This window comes from Alexandromys fortis, unplaced genomic scaffold (assembly GCF_014885135.2).
Source record: "Alexandromys fortis isolate MF-2015 unplaced genomic scaffold, M_Fortis_MF-2015_v1.1 scaffold_191, whole genome shotgun sequence".
NCBI classification, from domain to species: domain Eukaryota; kingdom Metazoa; phylum Chordata; class Mammalia; order Rodentia; family Cricetidae; genus Alexandromys; species Alexandromys fortis.
The window spans coordinates 2,017,694-2,036,950 of record NW_026068064.1 but is presented as its reverse complement, the minus strand read 5'-3'; the positions used below and the strand labels follow the sequence as shown (position 1 = coordinate 2,036,950).

At 42.2% G+C, this 19,257-nt stretch overlaps 1 protein-coding gene across 1 annotated transcript; it reads right to left on the bottom strand.

The window, feature by feature from the left end:
* Positions 1-15,517: 15,517 nt before the first annotated feature.
* On the bottom strand, positions 15,518-16,919 carry LOC126487577 (spindle and kinetochore-associated protein 2-like). Its single transcript, XM_050120479.1, has 2 exons — positions 16,743-16,919; positions 15,518-16,696 (listed from the first exon to the last, which is right to left on the bottom strand). Exons 1-2 carry the CDS (start codon positions 16,868-16,870, stop codon positions 16,441-16,443), a joined length of 384 nt encoding a protein of 127 aa, XP_049976436.1. The 5' UTR covers positions 16,871-16,919; the 3' UTR covers positions 15,518-16,440.
* Positions 16,920-19,257: the final 2,338 nt, after the last annotated feature.

Below are 19,257 nucleotides of genomic sequence, written 5' to 3'. Positions count from 1 at the left end.
ATTCGCAGCTAACAACCCTGAATAATATAGTTTATCTCAGAGAAGAGCACCTAATGTGGTTGCTTAAGCCACGGTGATGTGTCAGGCAGACATCATTTCAAGAACATATGACAGTTGCTTAATCAAAGAAATGAAACGTAAACATTGCCATGGTTTCTATCACCAGGCGCTTGGGCTGGCGCTTCTGGGTTCCAGGGCCGTGCATGCACCATCAAATGCTCAGGTAATTTACGTAGCCACCCAGGGTTCTCAGGTCCTACAGGATGGACATGCAGCACGGTCACGTGACCTACGAATTACGCAATTACGTAAGCCCTTGTGTGCATGTGTAAGACCCTGTGTTGCAGGCGCTAGGCAGTCTTTAGAAGTTGGACACACCCGCTCCCCACTCTCTTCCCCCACAAACTTCCTCAGGCCTGCACACGTGTCTTATTCTCTCTCTTAATAAACTCTTTTTTTTTTATTAAAAATTTCTACCTCTTCCCCTCCTCCCATTTCTCTCCCCCCCTTCTCCCTCTCCAGTCCTAAGAGAAGTAAGGATACTCTGCCTGTGGGAAGTCCAAGGCCCTCCCATCCAGGTCTAGGACCTTCCTGTGCATCCAAACAGGCTAGGCTCCCAAAAAGCCAGTCCATGCAGTAGAATCAAAACTCGGTGTCATTATCATTGACTTCTCAGTCCGCCCTCATTGTCAGCCACATTCAGAGAGTCGGGTCTGATCACATGCTCGTTCAGACCCAGTCCAGCTGGCCTTGGTGAGCTTGCTTTAGATCAGTCACACCATCTCCGTGGGTGGGCACACCCCTCGTGGTGACTTCCTTGCTCATGTTCTCCCTCCTTCTGCTCTTCATCTGGAACTTGGGAGCTCAGTCCAGTGCTCTGGTTTTGCTGTGTGTTTCATGATCCGTTCTTGCTCGCACCCAGTAATTTCAAACATATCATTCAAAAGCACCTTTTAATATTTGTTGGAATACAAAGACCTTTCATTTATTCACCCAGTATTTCCCTAGTTCCAAAGTAGGGCCTTATAAAGGACTTATTAGTAATAAGAAGGCATAAGTTTCATCTCTGTTCATTGAATCTGATTTGAATCATATCTGAGACATTGGAAAGATCTTTTTTGTTTGAGCCATGGTTCACTCCCTACTTCCTCTTACATTTTCTGGGTATTCTGACATTCGTGTAGAATTACTTCTGGTTTCAATTTTCAAAATTTCTGTAATATACTTTCTGGTTCTTAATTCAGCCGTTTGTTTTTTCCTTTGGAAGAATGAAGTTAAACGGCTTTGTGAGAAACACTTGTCTCGTGTGACTTCACGCTCTTCTGAAGTCTTTAAAGATTTCCTATCTTCTTCTCTAAGCCTGTTTAATCTAATATACTAGATATGAAAATAAACTATTTATTGAAAAAGTAGTAATCATACTTCCAATCACGAGACCAACTATTGACTATCCAAGAGAAGTTTGTTTCTAGTAGGAAATAGCAGGTATAAAATAAGTCAATGCTGGGACTACCAAGGGAAGCAGTTGAAGTGAAGAAGACAGACAGCGACTTTTCTTGGTGTTAGGTCGCCATTTCAGGCTTTTGGGCATTTTGGAGAGCAATGGAATTTGGCTGAAAACTGCCCTGGGGCTCCTACTGTTTGCTGAGTCATTTTCACGAAGAGGAAGCAATAGTTTCACATGCAAAACCGAGCTGAGCTGGGGGCTGGGGAGATGGCTCAGAGGACATGGCTGCTGTGTTCTGCGAGCACAGGACCCGACTTCCTCCTCCCAGCACCAGCTTTGAGAGCCAGGCAAGGTTGGCTGCAGTCCCAGGGCCGTGAGAAGGAGAAGGGTGATCCTGGGAGCTTTGCTGGCCAGCTAGCCTAGCCGAATCAATGAGCATCTGGCTCAGTTAGACATTCTGTCTCTAGGCAATAAGATGCAGAACAGTGATAGCGAGGTAATTGTCTGATGTCCTGCTTAGCCCAGCAAGCACGTGCAGGGGCACATGCATCCTTACATGCACACACTCATGTGCATGTAATACACACACACACACACACACACACCTCCTTTTCTCTCTCCTACACATATTGCACACAAACCACATATCATACACATACAAACCACACTCATATACACATCACTTCTATACCCTCCCATATACCTTATTCTCCTCCCTATGATACATTCTTATAAATACAAACTACGCACATATACCCACACACCACACATATCATACACATGTACTACACACAGTCACATACATATACATCTCTCACACACACACACACCAAAATGGCTCCTTCTAGATATTAGTCATCAGTTCCCCATCTGCCTTTCTGAATTTCCCATGGTATAACCAGCACCCCACAGTTTTGCACTTGAACTCTTTCTTCAATTTCTTATCCCACAACCTTCCCCCTCCCCTTAAATGCAAATATACCCTTCCTGGTTAAGATTTCAAAAGCCAAGCCGTGGAGATTTTGCTTGTAACTTTTGTAATATTTGCAAACGTTGCCCACCTTGACAGTCCCTGCTGTGGTTTGAAAGTGCTTCCCAAAGGCTGTGGTGCGGAGGAGCTGTTCCCAGTCTTATCATGCTATTGGGTGGGTCCAAGAGACTCCCAAAACACACAGCCTATTGCTGTTGTCCCTGCTTTACCCCGAGAGGGGAAAGGAAGGTCCCTGTTACTGAAGAAACAATGTACTTCAGACACAGGGCCCGGAGCCCCCTGAGCTGGAACTGACTTGAATGTTTCTTCCCCCAAGGACTTGCTTTCATGCGATCAGAATATACAATGCAAGCTTCCAAAGGAGGGAGGCCATCGACAGTCCTTCCCAGATACGATGTCTAGAATGACATCAGTGACCGCCATGGCACTATAACCCTAAGAGCAGAGCAGTGGTATGCACACCTTAGCATAACCAAGATTAATTGGACTCAAGACTTGCTCAACAAGAAGCAAACCATGCTTGGTACTGGAAACCTAGCTAAAACTTCTATGGTAGTGATACCATGATTATGGGAGAATCTACAGCCACTAATTTACTAAACCAGTGTAAGCCCTAAGAGCAGTCTATAAATGTTTGTCCTTACACCCACAGGTAAGTGTGCTCTTCACCCCTTGTCAAGAAAACTTCTTGCAACTGACAGAGAACACTATAGAAAACCACAGTCGAGCAAAATGCAGAGTAGCGGAGCCCTGTCCTAATGGATAAATCTATCAAACACGCTCACATCTGAGGCTCAGGGAGCATTGCAGAAGGGGGGCTGAAAGACCGTAAGAGCCAGAGGATTAGATTTGATGTGAGATCATATCACCTTGGAAGCTCAGAAGCTACACCTATAAAATCTCACCAATGTGACTGTTTGACATAAGCTGAACAAGAACATCAATGGACATTCTAACGTGGACAGGGAAACACCCACAGGGTTCAACCTTAGAAAGAACTACAGTTGACTGAGGAAAGCTGGGAGTGGGAGAGGTGGTCCTCCCCAGGGTGTCCTCCCCAGGGTGATCCTCCCCAGGGAAGAGCACACCAATTGGTTGTCCAGTGCAAAAGATAGGCCTAAAAACAGACATACAAATAATAGTATGCAGACAAAGCAGGTTATATTTAGGAAAATATACACCTATACATAATATACATCATATACATAAATGTAAGCAATAACAATTAGTGAAAGAAGAGGCCATGAAGTTGAAGGAGTGTGTGGAGAGGCACATGGGAGGTCTTGGAGGGAGAAAAGGCCAAGAAGAAACACCGTGATTATGTTGTGATCTCAAGCTTTTAAAGTAATACAAAGTTTTCTAAAATGTAATACTGTATGACCTACCCTACTCTATGATCTCATTTCTTGCAGCCCTGCTTGCTATCTCCTTCCAACTTCACATATTTCTCAAACTTGCCAAACTCCTGCCTCAGCGCACCTTTGCTTTATTACTTTCTCTAAGTAGAAACATGGCTCCTCCTCCTTCCTACTCAGCGATCCCTGCTGTAAGAACCCTTCCCTAGTGCCTGCAGTGCAAGCCCCTGTTTTTCTCTAATATTTCACTCTAGTTTATTTTTCCTCCAGGACGTTTATTCAATGTGTGTTAACTGTTTCTATCTCCCCTTTTTAGAAAGTAAGCGTCGTCAGAGTCCAAACTGGCTGTCTCAACCAAGCCTCTGTCCTCAGCGTCTTAAACAGTGCCTTGCTTCATTTTACATACAGACCATTCATCAATATGTGAAGTTCTCCTTTTTTTTCCCCTATTCTTTAATGATTAAAAATGTTGATTTTCCTCAATAAACAGCTTGGACCAAACAACACTACATTTTGAGATGAGAAATTCTTTTTTTAAATTGATTTTTATTGAGCTCTACAGTTTTCTCTGCTCCCCTCCCTGACTCTCCCCTCCCCTTCAACCCTTCCCCAAGGTCTCCATGTTCCCAATTTACTCAGGAGATCTTGTCTTTTTCTACTTCCCATGTACATTAGATCCATGGACATCTCTCTTAGTGTCTTCATTATTGTCTAAGTTCTCTGGGATTGTGATTTGTAGGCTGGTTTTCTTTGCTTTATGTTTAAAAAACCACTTATGAGTGAGTACATGTGATATTTGTCTTTCTGTGTCTGGGTTACCTCACTCAATATGATGTTTTCTAGATCCATCCATTTGCCTGCAAAATTCAAGATGTCGTTATTTTTTTTCTGCTGTGTAGTACTCCATTGTGTAAATGTACCACATTTTCTAGTCTTTAAGAATCCATCTAGAAAGAGAAAGCAGATGCCAAACAAGCACACAGTATTAATGTGGAGGAAATAATAAACGAAACAAAACGCTAAAGTAGTTGTTGTGAGATAAAGGCTGAGTTAGGTCATAATGAAGAAATCATTTGTAGGGATTTCACCGCACTATGTGTATGCCCACGACATCTTCCTCAAGCAACTCTTTGCCACTGACTACTCCCGAGTCCCGTAATGACCATCAGGTCATGGCCTGGGTAGAAGCCTGGAAACTACTTGTTATAGTTCCAGAAGGTTCTAGGAGAGGTCTTGCCAGAAGGAGACTCTCCCACGAGATTAGATGATGAGAAGAGTGTAAACCATCCCTTTCTGGCTTCACCAGTAGCTTCAGGCTCCCTTGGTGCCCTTGATATATTCTGCCTCAGGGAGAGCCATTGACCTCCGCAGGCTCCCGAACAGCAGGTTCGACGGGTCCAGCCTCCAGCGGACTGGTAGCAGAGAGTTCCCAATCAGTGGAACCATCTCCCTTCCCTGCTCCTCCAACCATTTCAACAGCTTCGCAATCTAACTCCCCCATAATAAATTCTTCTCTGTGGGAAGATTTGAAGTGATTTTCTTTTTCCTTGACTGAGTCCAAGCTCACGAACGCCTACCTCTTACCCCAGCAGTCTCGACCTTCTGTCATTCGTACTGCCAGTTCAAAGCAACTTCAGCCCTAGTCTTCAACCCATATTCTAAATTGGAAAGCTCATCCAGTAAGGGAGAAAACTACACCATGGTAACCTTCAAGAAAGTCCTTTCAAGGATGTCCGATGACTCAGTTTGGAAAGATGTAACTTTAGAAGTGTTAGGACCAGAGTTCGACCCCCAGAACCCTCGTGGCAATATAAAAAGCCAGGTGCAGTGGCACACACTTATAAAGCCCAGTATGGGGGAGGCAGAGGAAGGTGGATCTCGGGGGCTTGTGGGCTTGCCAGTCTGGCTTTCTTGATGAACGTCTAGCCAGGGAGACATCCTTCCTAAGAAAAAAGAAGGTCTTTGGCTCTTGGAGGGAACACCATTAACCCAGATGAGAAAAGTTTGTTTGAACTGTATGTATATGTATGCACAGACTTACATGTATTGTAGACTTTTTTTTCTGATAAATAGTTGGTTGTATGCTTCCTTGTGGTGTTTTCAGGCACCCGTATTGTTACGTGACCCTCCCGTTCTGTGTTTACCTCCATCCTATTTCCATTTCCTTGATCAGATCCCTGCTATTCTCTTCCTAGGGCTCCCCACCCGCCCCATCTTTGCAATGGTCCCTTTTCACTTCCTGGTCTCTTATACATCTTTTGCATCCCCAAAGAAAGTTTCTGTCTGTGCAGATGTACATCTAGCTTCACTCGTTAAACCCAGCACCGGCCATGCTAACCCCTCTGACTTTCCCTTCTACATTTTAATTTTGCTCTCCTCTCTGATAAGGGCCTGTGGCCGGCTACATTATTTCTTTTTCCCTCTTTATTAAATTGCAGAGACCACTTGCTGGAATGATATATAGATCTGTTATTCCCGCAGGCTGGTTACCTTAGCAACAAGGCAACTCTTAGTCATTTGAGCAAAACCTTATCAAAAAAAGCAGTCTTACAAGAGACTAATATTCATATCATTAAATGTCTGCTCTGCTCTTTCTTCGTTAGCTGTGGTCATTCTCAGATTGTTAATTAGAAGAGCAATTAATTGAATAAGTCCCCTGAAAGGGTCACGAAGAAGGTATAATAAATAATAGAGAGCTCCTTAGCAGACACACTCGGCAGCTCCAAGTTACCATTATCTTTTTGGTCCACTAATTACAACCTAGGCAATCTTTATACCAGGCATACACATTGGGGGGGGGATATGTTGAATGTCCGCCATCCCTTGAGCCTGGCCAGTGTCCATTGCCTAACAAGCCCTGGGCAATAAGGAAGTAGAATTTGGAAAGAGAACAGAGTGTATCTGGTTTTGCCAACTGTGTAGTGAAAAAGCAGGTATGTGACTCCCTGAGGCAAGGGAGAGAGAGAGAGAAAGAGAGAGAGAGAGAGAGAGAGAGAGAGAGAGAGAGAGAGAGAGAGAGAGAGAGAGAAAAAACAACAATAAAAAACTGTCCTCAAACCTCTCAGCTTGTAACTGAAGATATGCCATACCAAGGAAATAAATTATGTCTTTGATGGAAAAGGAGTGTGTAAAGGAAGATATTTTGTTCACAGTGGTTATATCTTTTGGGTAAAATACATGTGTGAAACTTAAGTGAAAGGCTTATATTGCTTCTCAGAGAAATAGTGTACACACCACACACACACACACACACACACAGGACTGCATGCACACTTACTGATTGGGTGGTTGAGACTGGCTTACATAATTCTGGAGACTGGCATTTCTGAAAGTGGTAGAGCACCATGTGGGCTGCATCCCCACAGGCTTCTGCTTTCACAGGCAGGAGCTCTCTGCTGCCAGCCCCGCTGGAGTCTGGACCCATCCAACTGGCTGTTAAGGAGTCTGTGTGGTCAGTGGTACACACAGCTCAGAACAGGAGTTTGACTTTGACATAGATTTGTAAGGGCAGTCATTCCTGCTTTGCTTAGACACTTGGTATTAAGAAGAAGCAAACTCACAACACAAAAGTAAGGACAAGAGCTGGAATAAAAATGACTGCGATCACTCTGCATTGTTTTCATCCTTCAGTTATTTTCTTGATGATAGCACTTTTGTCTGGCAAAATCACTGGGAAAACCGGAAAAAATGTTCATTAAGTTGATGAATCATAATATATAGTGCTATCACTATATATTAAATTTAACAATGGAAAACTTTTATCCTTGATAAAGTTAAAATCTGTTTAATTTAAGGATTTTTCCATTAAGGAAATGCTTTGGTTAGTGTACATGGTTTGCTTCAAACAAATGATGATTGGCTTTAATGACTGGTGTGGGTAAATGACTGAAAGCAATGGATTAACCAATGCTTTGGTTTTCACTGTCGTGTGTGTGTGTGTGTGTGTGTGCACGCACGCGCGTGTGTGTGTGCATGCTGCATATTGTATAGTTGTCAATATTTTGTCAGTTTCCCCCGTTAGATGACATTCACTTGGACAATTACATCCTGGATGCCTGGGTCATATCTTTCCTGTAATGATTGGTTTGAATATGAAGTTCTTCTCAGAAGGTTCCTGTATGCGGTGAAGAACTGGTGAATTCAACCACTGAGAAATGATTGGACCGTGAAGAATCCAATCTCCTCAGTGGTTGATCCACTTGATGAAGCCATAGTTTGGTGGCACCGGGAGGAGTGTTAGGAAGTGGAGCCACCTGGAGGAGATAGGTCATTAGGGGAGCACACCCTGGGATGACACACTGCACACACACCCCCTCTGTCCCTCCTCACTGCCCCGAGGAGAGAAACTCTGTCTCACCATGGCCTTCATCAGGATGTTGGCTTTCAGTGCAGACCTAAAACAATGGCACTAGCCGACCATGCACTGAACCTTTGGAACTCTGAGAGACTCCTCTTCAGTGATTTCCTTGGGTACCTGCTAGTGATGATGTGTAGCTAACAGTCCCCCAGTTGTTGATGCTGGAGCCGCTGCAGTATCACTGATTCCTAAGGATGGCTACGGCTACACTGAGAGACTTTTCTTCATCAGCACCGGTAGGCTACACTGCTCAGTTGTTCAATTAAACACCAATCTGGGTTATTTTCTGGTGAAGTGTTTCATAAATGTGATTAATTGCCCCAAGGTATTTATATAGATAAAACAGTTGGGCTACACCTGATTGGTATTGAGGGTCATAAAAAGGAAAGTTGGGGATCTTGAAGGAAGAAGAAATTTGACCGCATTTTCATCATTCAACTTATAATGTATGCTCAACACACATTATACACTTGCATGGAAATTGCATTAAGTAACCTTGAATAATAAAAATGTTAAAAAATCATCTGCCTTTTAGTAATTACTTAGTTTAATAGATTGCAGGAGTCATGCTGCTATGAACTTGTTTGTGTAGATGAAAGAGCTATCTTACTGTAAATGGCTAATGATTTGTGGACTTTTTTTTATCCAGGATAAATTAAATATAGAGTTTATTGAAGTAGACAGTGCCATCTTAGAAGATAAATTTGCATAGCTGTGGGGTTCAACTTTGAAAGTATACATTGACAAATATTCCTTAGAGTTGAGCTTCTCATTATAAAAATATGTAAATGATAATATCCCAAACCACCAACAACTGAACATGCCTCATATCCCTCTGCACAAGGTGGGGGGGCATCCACAAACAGGGATCACCATGACACAGAGACAAAGCTCCAAGCACGTGATAGACAACACCTACATCAAGTTTTAGTACTGTCAGAAGGAATCCTGAAACTGGACTTGGCTTCAAAACAAACAGTAGCTCGAGCATGTAGCTCAGTTTTCTAATAACGATACTAAATGGAGAATGGCATGGTGTTTGGGGTAGGGGTTGATGGATGGGCATACCAACAGAGGTTTAGGGGGATCCTGAACGTAAAGTAGGCTCCTAGAATAAAGCAACGAATACCCGCCGTCTGGAAGCAGGGGCCCCTTCTCTGGCACAGAACAGAAAATGGGCAGCAGGTGTTTCTCCAAAGTGAATTTTCTTTGTGTATGTGAGAATAGGTGGTTTGCAAGTGAGCACGAGTGTAGCTGAACTCTTCTGGTTTCTGCTCTGACTTAACCCAGGGGCTTTGAGGAGTCTGCCCAGAGAGGATCTATAAAAGAGTTGGAAAGGGAGGGAAAGACAGCGTGGGATTAAAATAAACAGCTTTGGAGAGGTTTGTGCTGTGGTAAGTGTATCATATATCATGTCATAGGATATCATATCAGCTAACACATTCCTGCAGGTTCCAGGGTCTCCTCTTCAGATGCCTGGCGGGATTTCTGCGCCCTGCAGGGTTTCTGCTGCCCTTCTGACTGCAGGCTGCTGAACGAGATGCTCCTGTGGTTGTTAACTTCTGGCTTCTCCTTTCCTCTCATACTCCTTGCTCAAGCATTGCTTTGCTTAGGGAACACAGATGCAGAGCCTCCAAGAACAAACTCACTTTCGTGAGACATTTTTTTTTCCGCTATGAAAATGTCTCTAGCCCCAACTTTCCACACACCCCTTGATTGCTCCTTTTTTTTATTATTTTCTATTTATTTATTTATTTATTTATTTATTTATTTATTAAAGATTTCTGTCTACTTCCCCTTACCGCTTTTCATATAAGTCCCCCTCCCCCGATCAAGTCCCCCTCCCTCATCAGCCCAAAGAGCAATCAGGGTTCCCTGACATGTGGGAAGTCCAAGGACCACCCACCTCCATCCAGATCTAGTAAGGTGAGCATCCAAACTGCCTAGGCTCCCCCAAATCCAGTACGTGCAGTAGGATCAAAAACCCATTGCCATTGTTCTTGCGTTCTCAGTAGTCCTCATTGTCCACTATGTTCAGCAAGTCTGATTTTATCCCATGCTTTTTCAGACCCAGGCCAGCTGGCCTTGGTGAGTTCCCGATAGAACATCCCCATTGTCTCAGAGTGTGGGTGCACCCTTCACGGTCCTGAGTTCCTTGCTCGTGCTCTTTTTTGCTTTTTGTAAAGAAAAGGGAGTTTTGAAAGAATGTCATTAAGTATATTCTGCTGAAATCCCTTCATAAACATCTACATCCAGCAGTTAACCCAGAGAAGATGGGTGGGCCTCTTACCCAATCAAGTTTGAGGGTCATAGGAATGAAAAAATGGGGCATCTTGAAGAAAGAAGAAATTTGGCCACATTTCCAGACCTCAACTTAGAATGCATGCGAAGTTGCATGAAAATTGCAAACCAAAATCTCTAAGGAAAGCAAAACCAGCCAAACCAAGTTCTCATCCTGATTCTGCTGTTCAAAACCTTTCCAGAATCATTTGGTTTAAGTTCACTCTCTAAGAACCCTTCTCCAGTATAAACTTCATTCTCAATAGCGTGGGTCCATGGCCACAGAGAATATGCTTGTCTCTGCCAACGACACTAACTAGATGCAAGGCGTTATATTGACACAGTCACCAAATAAGTGATTTTCTAGTTCCAGTGAGGCAATAAAGATACCCAGACAATGTAGGGAAGAGTATACAAGCCATAGCCAGAAATTCGTTGAAAATCTATGAGGGCTAAAAGCTGATAGAACTCCCTATGTATATTGAACAACACTGGTTTCATGCCTGTTTTCCTGTTTCTGTTCAACACCATTGGAGTGGCTCCCTTAGCATCAGTGAGCAAACATCTCAGCTCCCGGGCCCAGAAAGCATTGCTTCTTGAAGTTAGGACAGTGAACCACAAAGCAATCCTCTCAGAGGGCCTGACAGTTTGTTTATATTGCTGAATGGTCCCTCAATCCATGTCCCTCATACATGTCACAAGTATGGCCAATCCTGACCCTATTCCTACCTTGCCAGACCTGCCTGAAAACTAACTAGGTCCTTAAACTCTATACACACGTCTTTCCAATTGGTCCTGACTCAGGTGAGTGCAGTGTTGTTCTCTCTTACTGCAGGAAGTTGAGCAGAGTTAAGTCTGTTTTCTGGTGGTATTTTGGGGTATTGATGGAATACATATAATTGTTCTCCATTAGGTTTTCTTCATCTTGTTGTTCATAAAATCCTAACAAATCTGCTTTCTGTATTGTCCTTACTCATAGGGTAATAATGAGATCAGCCTCATAGATAAACCCATTGATCTGGGGTAGTGGCTTTGGGTAGTGGCCTGGGTAATGGTCACTTCTGACATTCTTCTTCTCCTGTGGTCTCTCTGATGAGATTTTTAGGCATCTTATCCACTTTCCTATCAGTCAAACACCAAAGCATAGGAGAGTGATTTCATTTACTTATATTGTAAAATGTTATCAAAGCACATTTTTTTTCCTTCAAGGTTGTGATATTCTTGAACATGTATAGCAAATATATATTATTTAACTTTTGAAAGTTTCCAGAGAAAAGCTCTGCACATGCCCTTCCTTGTGGAATAAGGTTGCTAGCCATTGGTTTGTTTTGAAGAGGCACACATGTTATTCATAGATAAAAGGACAGATTCCTGAATATATTTTTGGTGACTGTCTAACACATCACAGGCATACTTAGTAAGGTTTCTTTTTTTGCTCTCCTACTGATGGACATTCAGGGTACTCATGATTTTGGGGCTATTAAGCATTATCGGTGACAAATCCTTGTCTGTATTCCCCACTGTCCCTAGGATTTCAGAATGTCTCTGCTGTAGAATTTTGGGGAGAAGGCCATAGTAACTTTAAGGAATGTAAGTACAAATTGTGATTTTGGAAATCTGGGATACTGTTTGTACCACGGATCATCATGACAGAGAAAATTCATGCAGAACTAAGTTTGTCTATTAACTGTCAGTCATGTATATTCGATTAATATTTAATTTATTAATATTAATATTTTGCTTAAATTTGAGAGTTGCACTTTTGAATATCATAATACGCCATGTTCTATTTCTTGTTATTGTTGTCGTCTTTGAAGGAGCGTCTTTCTGTGTTGTCCAGCGTGGTCTTTCACACCCAGGTTCAAAGGATTCTGCTGCTTCTGCCGTCAGTGTAGCTGGGACTACAGCTAGTACCGCTGATCCCACTTGGTGTCTTTGTTTATAACAGGCAAGGGGCCTAGTGGATATGGTTAGTGCAGACTCGGTGGAGGGTCTGTCTGCTTAGGGGAAAAATAAAAAGCCTTCACTGTTCCAAAGACCAGATTCAAGACACCCCCACGTCTGTGCTTTTCACTGGGGCTGCAGTGACCAGCCTTGGAGACCATCGAGGCCGCAGGTCTGCCGTCTTTTCCTGGTCCCGGATGAGGTGCTCTTTGCCATTTAGATGTTTTTTCTTCTTCCCTTGGAATATCTTTTTCGTGGTTTCTTTTTCATCAGGACTTATTGTGCTTTTGAAAAGCCAACCCTCCTCCCTTCCCTTCCCCGCATGTCATGTCGCGAGTAGTGCGTTTTCTACATTGTCTGTCCAGGCAGAGCAATTAGTGCCCAAGGAGACAGGAGGCTGACTGCCTGGCAAGATGAATGGTTTTCATGGGAACAACATTGAAAGCCTGGCACTGGACGAGGACCCTTGCCAGCAGCCTCATTTGGTGCTGGCCCTCCTGTTTGGCTGGGTACAAGTTGTTTATACTTCTGACGCTCTAATAAACAGTCCCTCTCACGGAGTGGTTTCTTGGAATGGTTTCATCCCAGCATGGGCGCCTCTCAGCACTCAGACAGAGAATCGGTAGAGAGCTCCTGTGCTCTCTGAATGCCTAGTGAATTAATTCAGCAATTGTGCAGTCATGGGTTTGTTTCTGCTTTTGCCACCCCCTGGTCTTGCAGTGTTGAACAACTGGACAAATGGGTGGGGTCCTGCCTGTGGCACTGATGCTGGGATGAGAGACAGGTCAGACAAAGCCTTGTGTCTCATGGAAGCCACACTGTAGGAAGTATCTTCAGGCAGGAAACAGGTAGACAAGCATCTAGGGTGCCAGACGCTGATTAGGATCTGCTGAGAATCCTATATCCTGCTTGGATGCAGTGAGCTACTGTTTTTGATGGTGTCCCTGAGATCATTTCTAAAGAAGACCTAAGAATGCTGTGTTGAGAAGAGCGTGGAGGATGTCCTGCCAAGAGCATCATGGGCCCAACACCCCAGGGTAAGGAGGACAGCTATAGAACTGATAGAAGGAAAACTAGGAAGAGGGCCAATATAGAATGGATAAGCGGGGTGGTGGTGGCGCACACCTTTAATCCCAGCACTCAGGAGGCAGAGGCAGGTGGATCTCTGTGAGTTCAAGGCCAGCCTGGGCTACATAGACGAAACCCTGTCTCGGAAAACTTCAAAAAAAAATAGAGAAAGAGATCTAAAGAGAAAGGGAGTATAGATGTGAAAGGAGCTCCCAGTAGCAGGTGGTACCAGTTCCGGAAGGGCGTGGAAAGCCAGGATAAGCCAGTAGGGCTGCATTCTAAGTCACTTACAAGTTCTTCGAGGTGAGTTTGTTAAGAAGAAAGGACAGATATGTTGTGGCTTTAGGCCCAAAATTCTGCTGTGCTGTGTTACAGGACAACAAAGGGGACAAAAAAAGCTGGTTAGGAACTCCTGCGGGAGGGAGGTCCAGCAAAGAGATGGTGATGGCTTGGGCTAGAGTGGTATTTGAGATGGAAAACCATATTGCAATTGAAACACATTCTTGTGTTTCAAACCATATATGTATGTGCATAACAACTAGCAAGTATCCAGCTCCAGACAGGTGTCTAAAAACTCATTTCATCTCTTTCTCTTTTTTTTTTTTAAAAAAGCTTATTTTCTGGAAATTTTCTATTTGAGTACTGTGTTTTAATAATTTTTCCCCCTTCTCTCTCCTCCATCTCCTCCTGTGTCCCCTATTTCTGAAATTCATGGTTACTTTTTCTTTAAAATATACAGAAAGACAGACGGACAGACACACATGCACACAACCTGTCGAGTCCATTTAGTGTTGCTCTCATGCATGTGGTTTTAGGGTTGGCCACTTGGTTGGTATTGGATAACCAATAAGGGGGCACATTCCTGACGAAGACTGATTCTCCCTCCTTCTGCTGTCATTAATTGCATGTAGCTTTTCAGCTAAGTGTGGGGTTTGTGACATCCCCCCCCCCAGATTTTTTTCTTTTCTTTCTTTCTTTTTTAATTGGTATATTCTAATTGTAGAAAATGGGGATTTCATTCTGACATCTCCACACATGCCTATAATGGACTTGGATTATATTTCCTTCCTATATTAGTCTTTTTTTTTTTTTTTTGGTCTCCTCTCTGTTCATTGCTGATACAAACTTCCCACACATAGTGGGTACCCCGCAGGTAAAAGGCTCAGTACCACAGATCTGTTACTGTAAATGAACTAAGAACTTCCAACCTGGGTGTGTGTGCAAGTCTTTCAGTGATGAGTCTGGCGAGCTATATGCTTATGAAGAAAGAGTTAAGATTTATCCTTTCAATTATCCACTTTTCTTGATGCTTTAACATTAGTATTATGAGCATTTGTATGATATAAAAACAAATGCAACTCAACAATAAACACTCTGAGACTCATGCCCTACAGCTCATACAGGCTTGCATTTTCTTTCCTAGGCTTGGTCTTTTCAGGTATTGGGTCTTTAGGCTGAGATTTCTTGCTAAGGATATTAATTCTTGATTTATCTCACACCCAAGTCGGCTTTAGTTGGTCTTGTATTGGGCCTAGTAATCTGCATTTTAGGAAGCTTTACAAATGGTTTTTGGACCCGTATTTGAAAATAACTCAGAGTTGAACTTTCCAGTGCCTCGTAGGTTCTTCATGTAAAAGTCTACACAGCCTCATTCCGTTGTAGCTCTTGGCGAATGTAGGTAATCAGCAAAATATCATGACATCACACCATCAATTCAAAGAGAGTACAACGACAAGCCATCTAGTCAGCATTTTCTTTGGGCTGCCCATCATCTCCCAAATAAAGACACAGAGAGTTAATATTAATTATGAATGCTCAACCTTGGCTTAAGCTTGTCCCACTAACTCTTTCTATTCATCTACATTTTGCATTGGGGCATTTTACCTTTCTTTCAGCCTGTATGTCTGACCTGTCTGCCTCCTTCGAGTCTTTCTGTTTGCCCATGGTGTCTCCCTTTCTTTCTTCCTAGAGCCTAAATTCCTCCTCATACTTACTCTCCTTGCCTGGATGTCTTGTCTGTACCTCCTCCCTTGTTACTGGCCAATCAGCTTTTTTTTTTTTTTTTTTTTGAGCATTTGAAAATGGCTCATTTATTATTAGCAAGCAATGGGAAAAAAGGGAAAAACAAGTTTTCACAAAGCAGCCTACTAATTATATTAGGTTTCGTGAAATACTGGACATCATAGACACACAACAAAAATATGCTATCATCTGTAACAGGCATTTCCAAAACAGAGACTACAGGGTTGAGGATGTGGCTTGGCTGGTACAGTGCGGCTCTAGGTAGATCCCTAGTATGACATAAACCAGATGTGGTGACTCACTAGGAATCCCAGCACTCGGGTGTAGGGGCCAGATTATACAGGCCGGGAGATAGCAAAGTAAAAGAGTATCCTTGGCAACACCAATTCTGAGGCCAGTCTGGGATACATAAGACCTTGTCTCAGAGAGAGGGAAACAATGCCCAGTGTGGTAGTGTATTGTATGCCTTTAACCCCAGTACTCAGAAGCAGGCATCTCTAGGATTCATGCCAGTCTGGACTCCTTAGTGAGCTCCAGGGCTAGCCAGAACTACATGGTGAGAGCCTGTCTCAAAAAACAACACCTGAGTAATTATAATATACAGTATTTTTCCCATTCAATTACTGATTGAAAATGTACTTGAATATTCTTTTACAAAATCCCCAAACATCTCAAATTATCCCAACCATACAAAAAGAAAACAGATTAAAAATAGTATTAGGGGAGTTCATTACTTGTAACCACAAAATTAACTGTGGGGATCAGCATTTAAATCTTCTTACCCTTTGGCTTTTATTCATAAGATAATCTACAGTTCTTAAAATTTCCTCTCATATGATTCTGACACTCAAGGAAAATCTCAATCTTCCTTATCAACCTCCCACCCCTTGGTGAATTAATGATACCAAGCATTAATACAACATCTTGCTGAATCTCTTTGGAATGGATCTTTTTTCCGTTATAAAACCCCGTGTCTTCATAAGTCTGGCATGTAAGATCTTAATTGCTCTGTCACAGCTTTCTCCTCTTCAGTCAGTAGAGTCAGCTCCAGGTCTGTTTGCTTTTGTAGTTCTTGTACCATGGTCATTGTCTTGCTCAGAATAGCACAAATGCGGCTCTTGTTCTCTTTTTGCTCAACAGAAAGTGGCTTAAAACGTGCACACAAAGCTTGATATCGAGACTTTATTGCTGATAATTCCTTTAAAATTTCACCAGGATCTTTAGAAATCCATCTGTCTCTGTCTCTTGAGTGTTGGGATTAAAGGCATACACCACCACAGCCCAGCCTCTCCTGCTGAATCTGGGTGATTAGTCTTGATTTCATACTCCAGCCTATATTGAATGTAATCCAAATCAGAATCAGCTTTCTGGAACATCAGTTCCAGCTTATCGACCTCCGCCTCCATGTTGAATAGTTGACATTCCTGAGACCGCGGCGGCGCTTAAACGGCGAGTCGTGCTCGCCAATCAGCTTTTTATTAGACCACTCAGGCACCTTAGGCAGGCAAGGTAAAACAGCAACATATCTTTACATAATTAAACAAATGTAAGACATCTTTGCATAGTTAAACAAATATTCTGCAACATAAGCAAATGTAACATATCTTTATGATGATGGAAGTTACAAAATAATCTCACACTAGCTCAAACTGAGTAGGATAAAGGGTTATTTATTTAGGGGTAGACCCATAGATCGCAGTCCTCTGCAGGAAGAGGGAACAGGAACTGAATTCAGCAGCCAGAAGAGAGAGGGCACGTGTGCTTTACATCTGTATTTATAGTATAAGAGGCCATGCCCAAGTGGGCTGATATCTTAAAGGCTGCTGGCTGAAGGTGTTCCTATAGCATCTTTCCATAATTAAACAAATGCAACACATCTTTGCCTAGTTAAACAAATCTTCTGCAGCAAGCCAAATGCTCTTGCCCCATGTTCAATATCAAAGCAGAGGAATGAGATTTGAAATGTTTGCTTCCTGTAAAGTTTTCAGTTCTTGCCTTTGCCCACCTTTCTATTGTTTCCTGTGTTGCAAACAAGAAGTGGTATCTCTAGTTGTCTGTGAAATTACAAACATTGTGACGGTAACTTTGATTGACGTCTTCTCTGGCCTGATTTTCCTTCCCTACAGCACAGTGCTCTGCCTCTGGGGGGATGATCTTTAACATCAGAACCTTTCTGCTTATATGTAGTTATGAGTCCCGCAACAGTGGAGAGAGGCACGGCCGTGAATGGACTGTCGATGTGACCTTTTAAACATCACTCTTCTTAAGCCCTCGAACTGTGGGTGGAAATAGGAAAAAAAGGTCATGCCAAATGTACAGCCTGACCACTGTAACTTATTGCACGGTCACCGAGGGGAAGAATATGTTTGTGTTTTACCATAGACTCTTGCTCCTTCACACAGGGCTGAGAGAAGGAAATAGACAAATAGCAAAGGGGTCCATCTGCGCAGGTGGTATTCAGGTTGAGGCATCTCCCACCCCAAGGAAATGGGTGAAAACTTCCCAAAGTGTGGACAGAGGAAAGGTTTTGATGAATCCGGTTTCTAAATACTCAGAATCTATAGTGCTGCTTAACCACTTTCCTTCCCACTTATTTGTTCAAAGTCCTATTTGTGTAGCTTTATAAACAGTGGCAGGGCCCCCTGCATGTCAGTTCTCATGATATGTCCTTATTTTGATAAATGAGTTTCAAGAAGACTAAAAATTGAATAGGTCTAAGTACTATAAATTGGCACGTGCCCTTTATACAGGCATTGAGATTTTCCCTTTCCATCTTAACAGATGTGTTTTAAAAATGCTTTGTATTTTTTTTGGGGGGTGTGTGGGTATAACCTTTGGCTTTACTATAAAAAAGAAAACAAATATTTATATAAAAAAACAGAAAGAAATATATACTTCCAAAAAATTAAATTGCAGTTTACAAATATAAAGCATTAAACTTACTGTAAGAATTCATGTATTCTTAGCTGAAGTTCAATGAGTCTATTGATCTAAATAAGCCATTATAGATGACACTTACTTTAATTCAGACTTTTTTTTATTCTTTTCCAATAAATTAAGAATTCTATCACTTTACCGTAACATTACCAATTTAGAAACATTTGAAGGATATGAGAAATTCATTATCATATATAAATTGGAATATGAACAATATCAAGATCCTTTAAGATATTTTGAACAATGGAATAAATTTAATAAACAGTAAAATAAATCTTACAAACATCCTCTTTAGTAAAAGTCAACATTGTTAAAAGCAATAAAGATTTTACATATGATAACTAGTTTTTTTTGCATACAGTGAAGGAGCTATTGTTAATCTTAGAAAAATATAGTATGTTTTCATTTTTTATTTATTTATTTATTAAAGATTTCTGCCTCCTCCCCTATGCATTACTAGTCATACATCATGAGTGCAGAGAATCTAAACCCTCTGTGAGAGAGGCCGGTAGGTAATGTTTTCTTCCATATTTGTGCTAGTCTGAGAAAGTTTTAGCTATATAAAAATTACAGTTGTTCAATTTTGTTTCATACACTTTAGCTATGATGATATAATTGGTTATAGTCAATTTTCTTCACATAGCATTAGGAAGGTGGAGCTGGGAAGTGATATGGCTGGGCTGAGAGAGGAATATAAGGTGGGAGGAGACAGGAGCTCAGGATTCAGTCTGGGCTTTCATAGAGAAGGCATTGAATCTGAGGACTTGTAGAGACAAGATATCCCATTTGATCTGAGGATTTTGTGGCTCAGGAACTTGTGGCTTGCGGCTCTGATTCTCTGGTTTTTCAGCTTTCA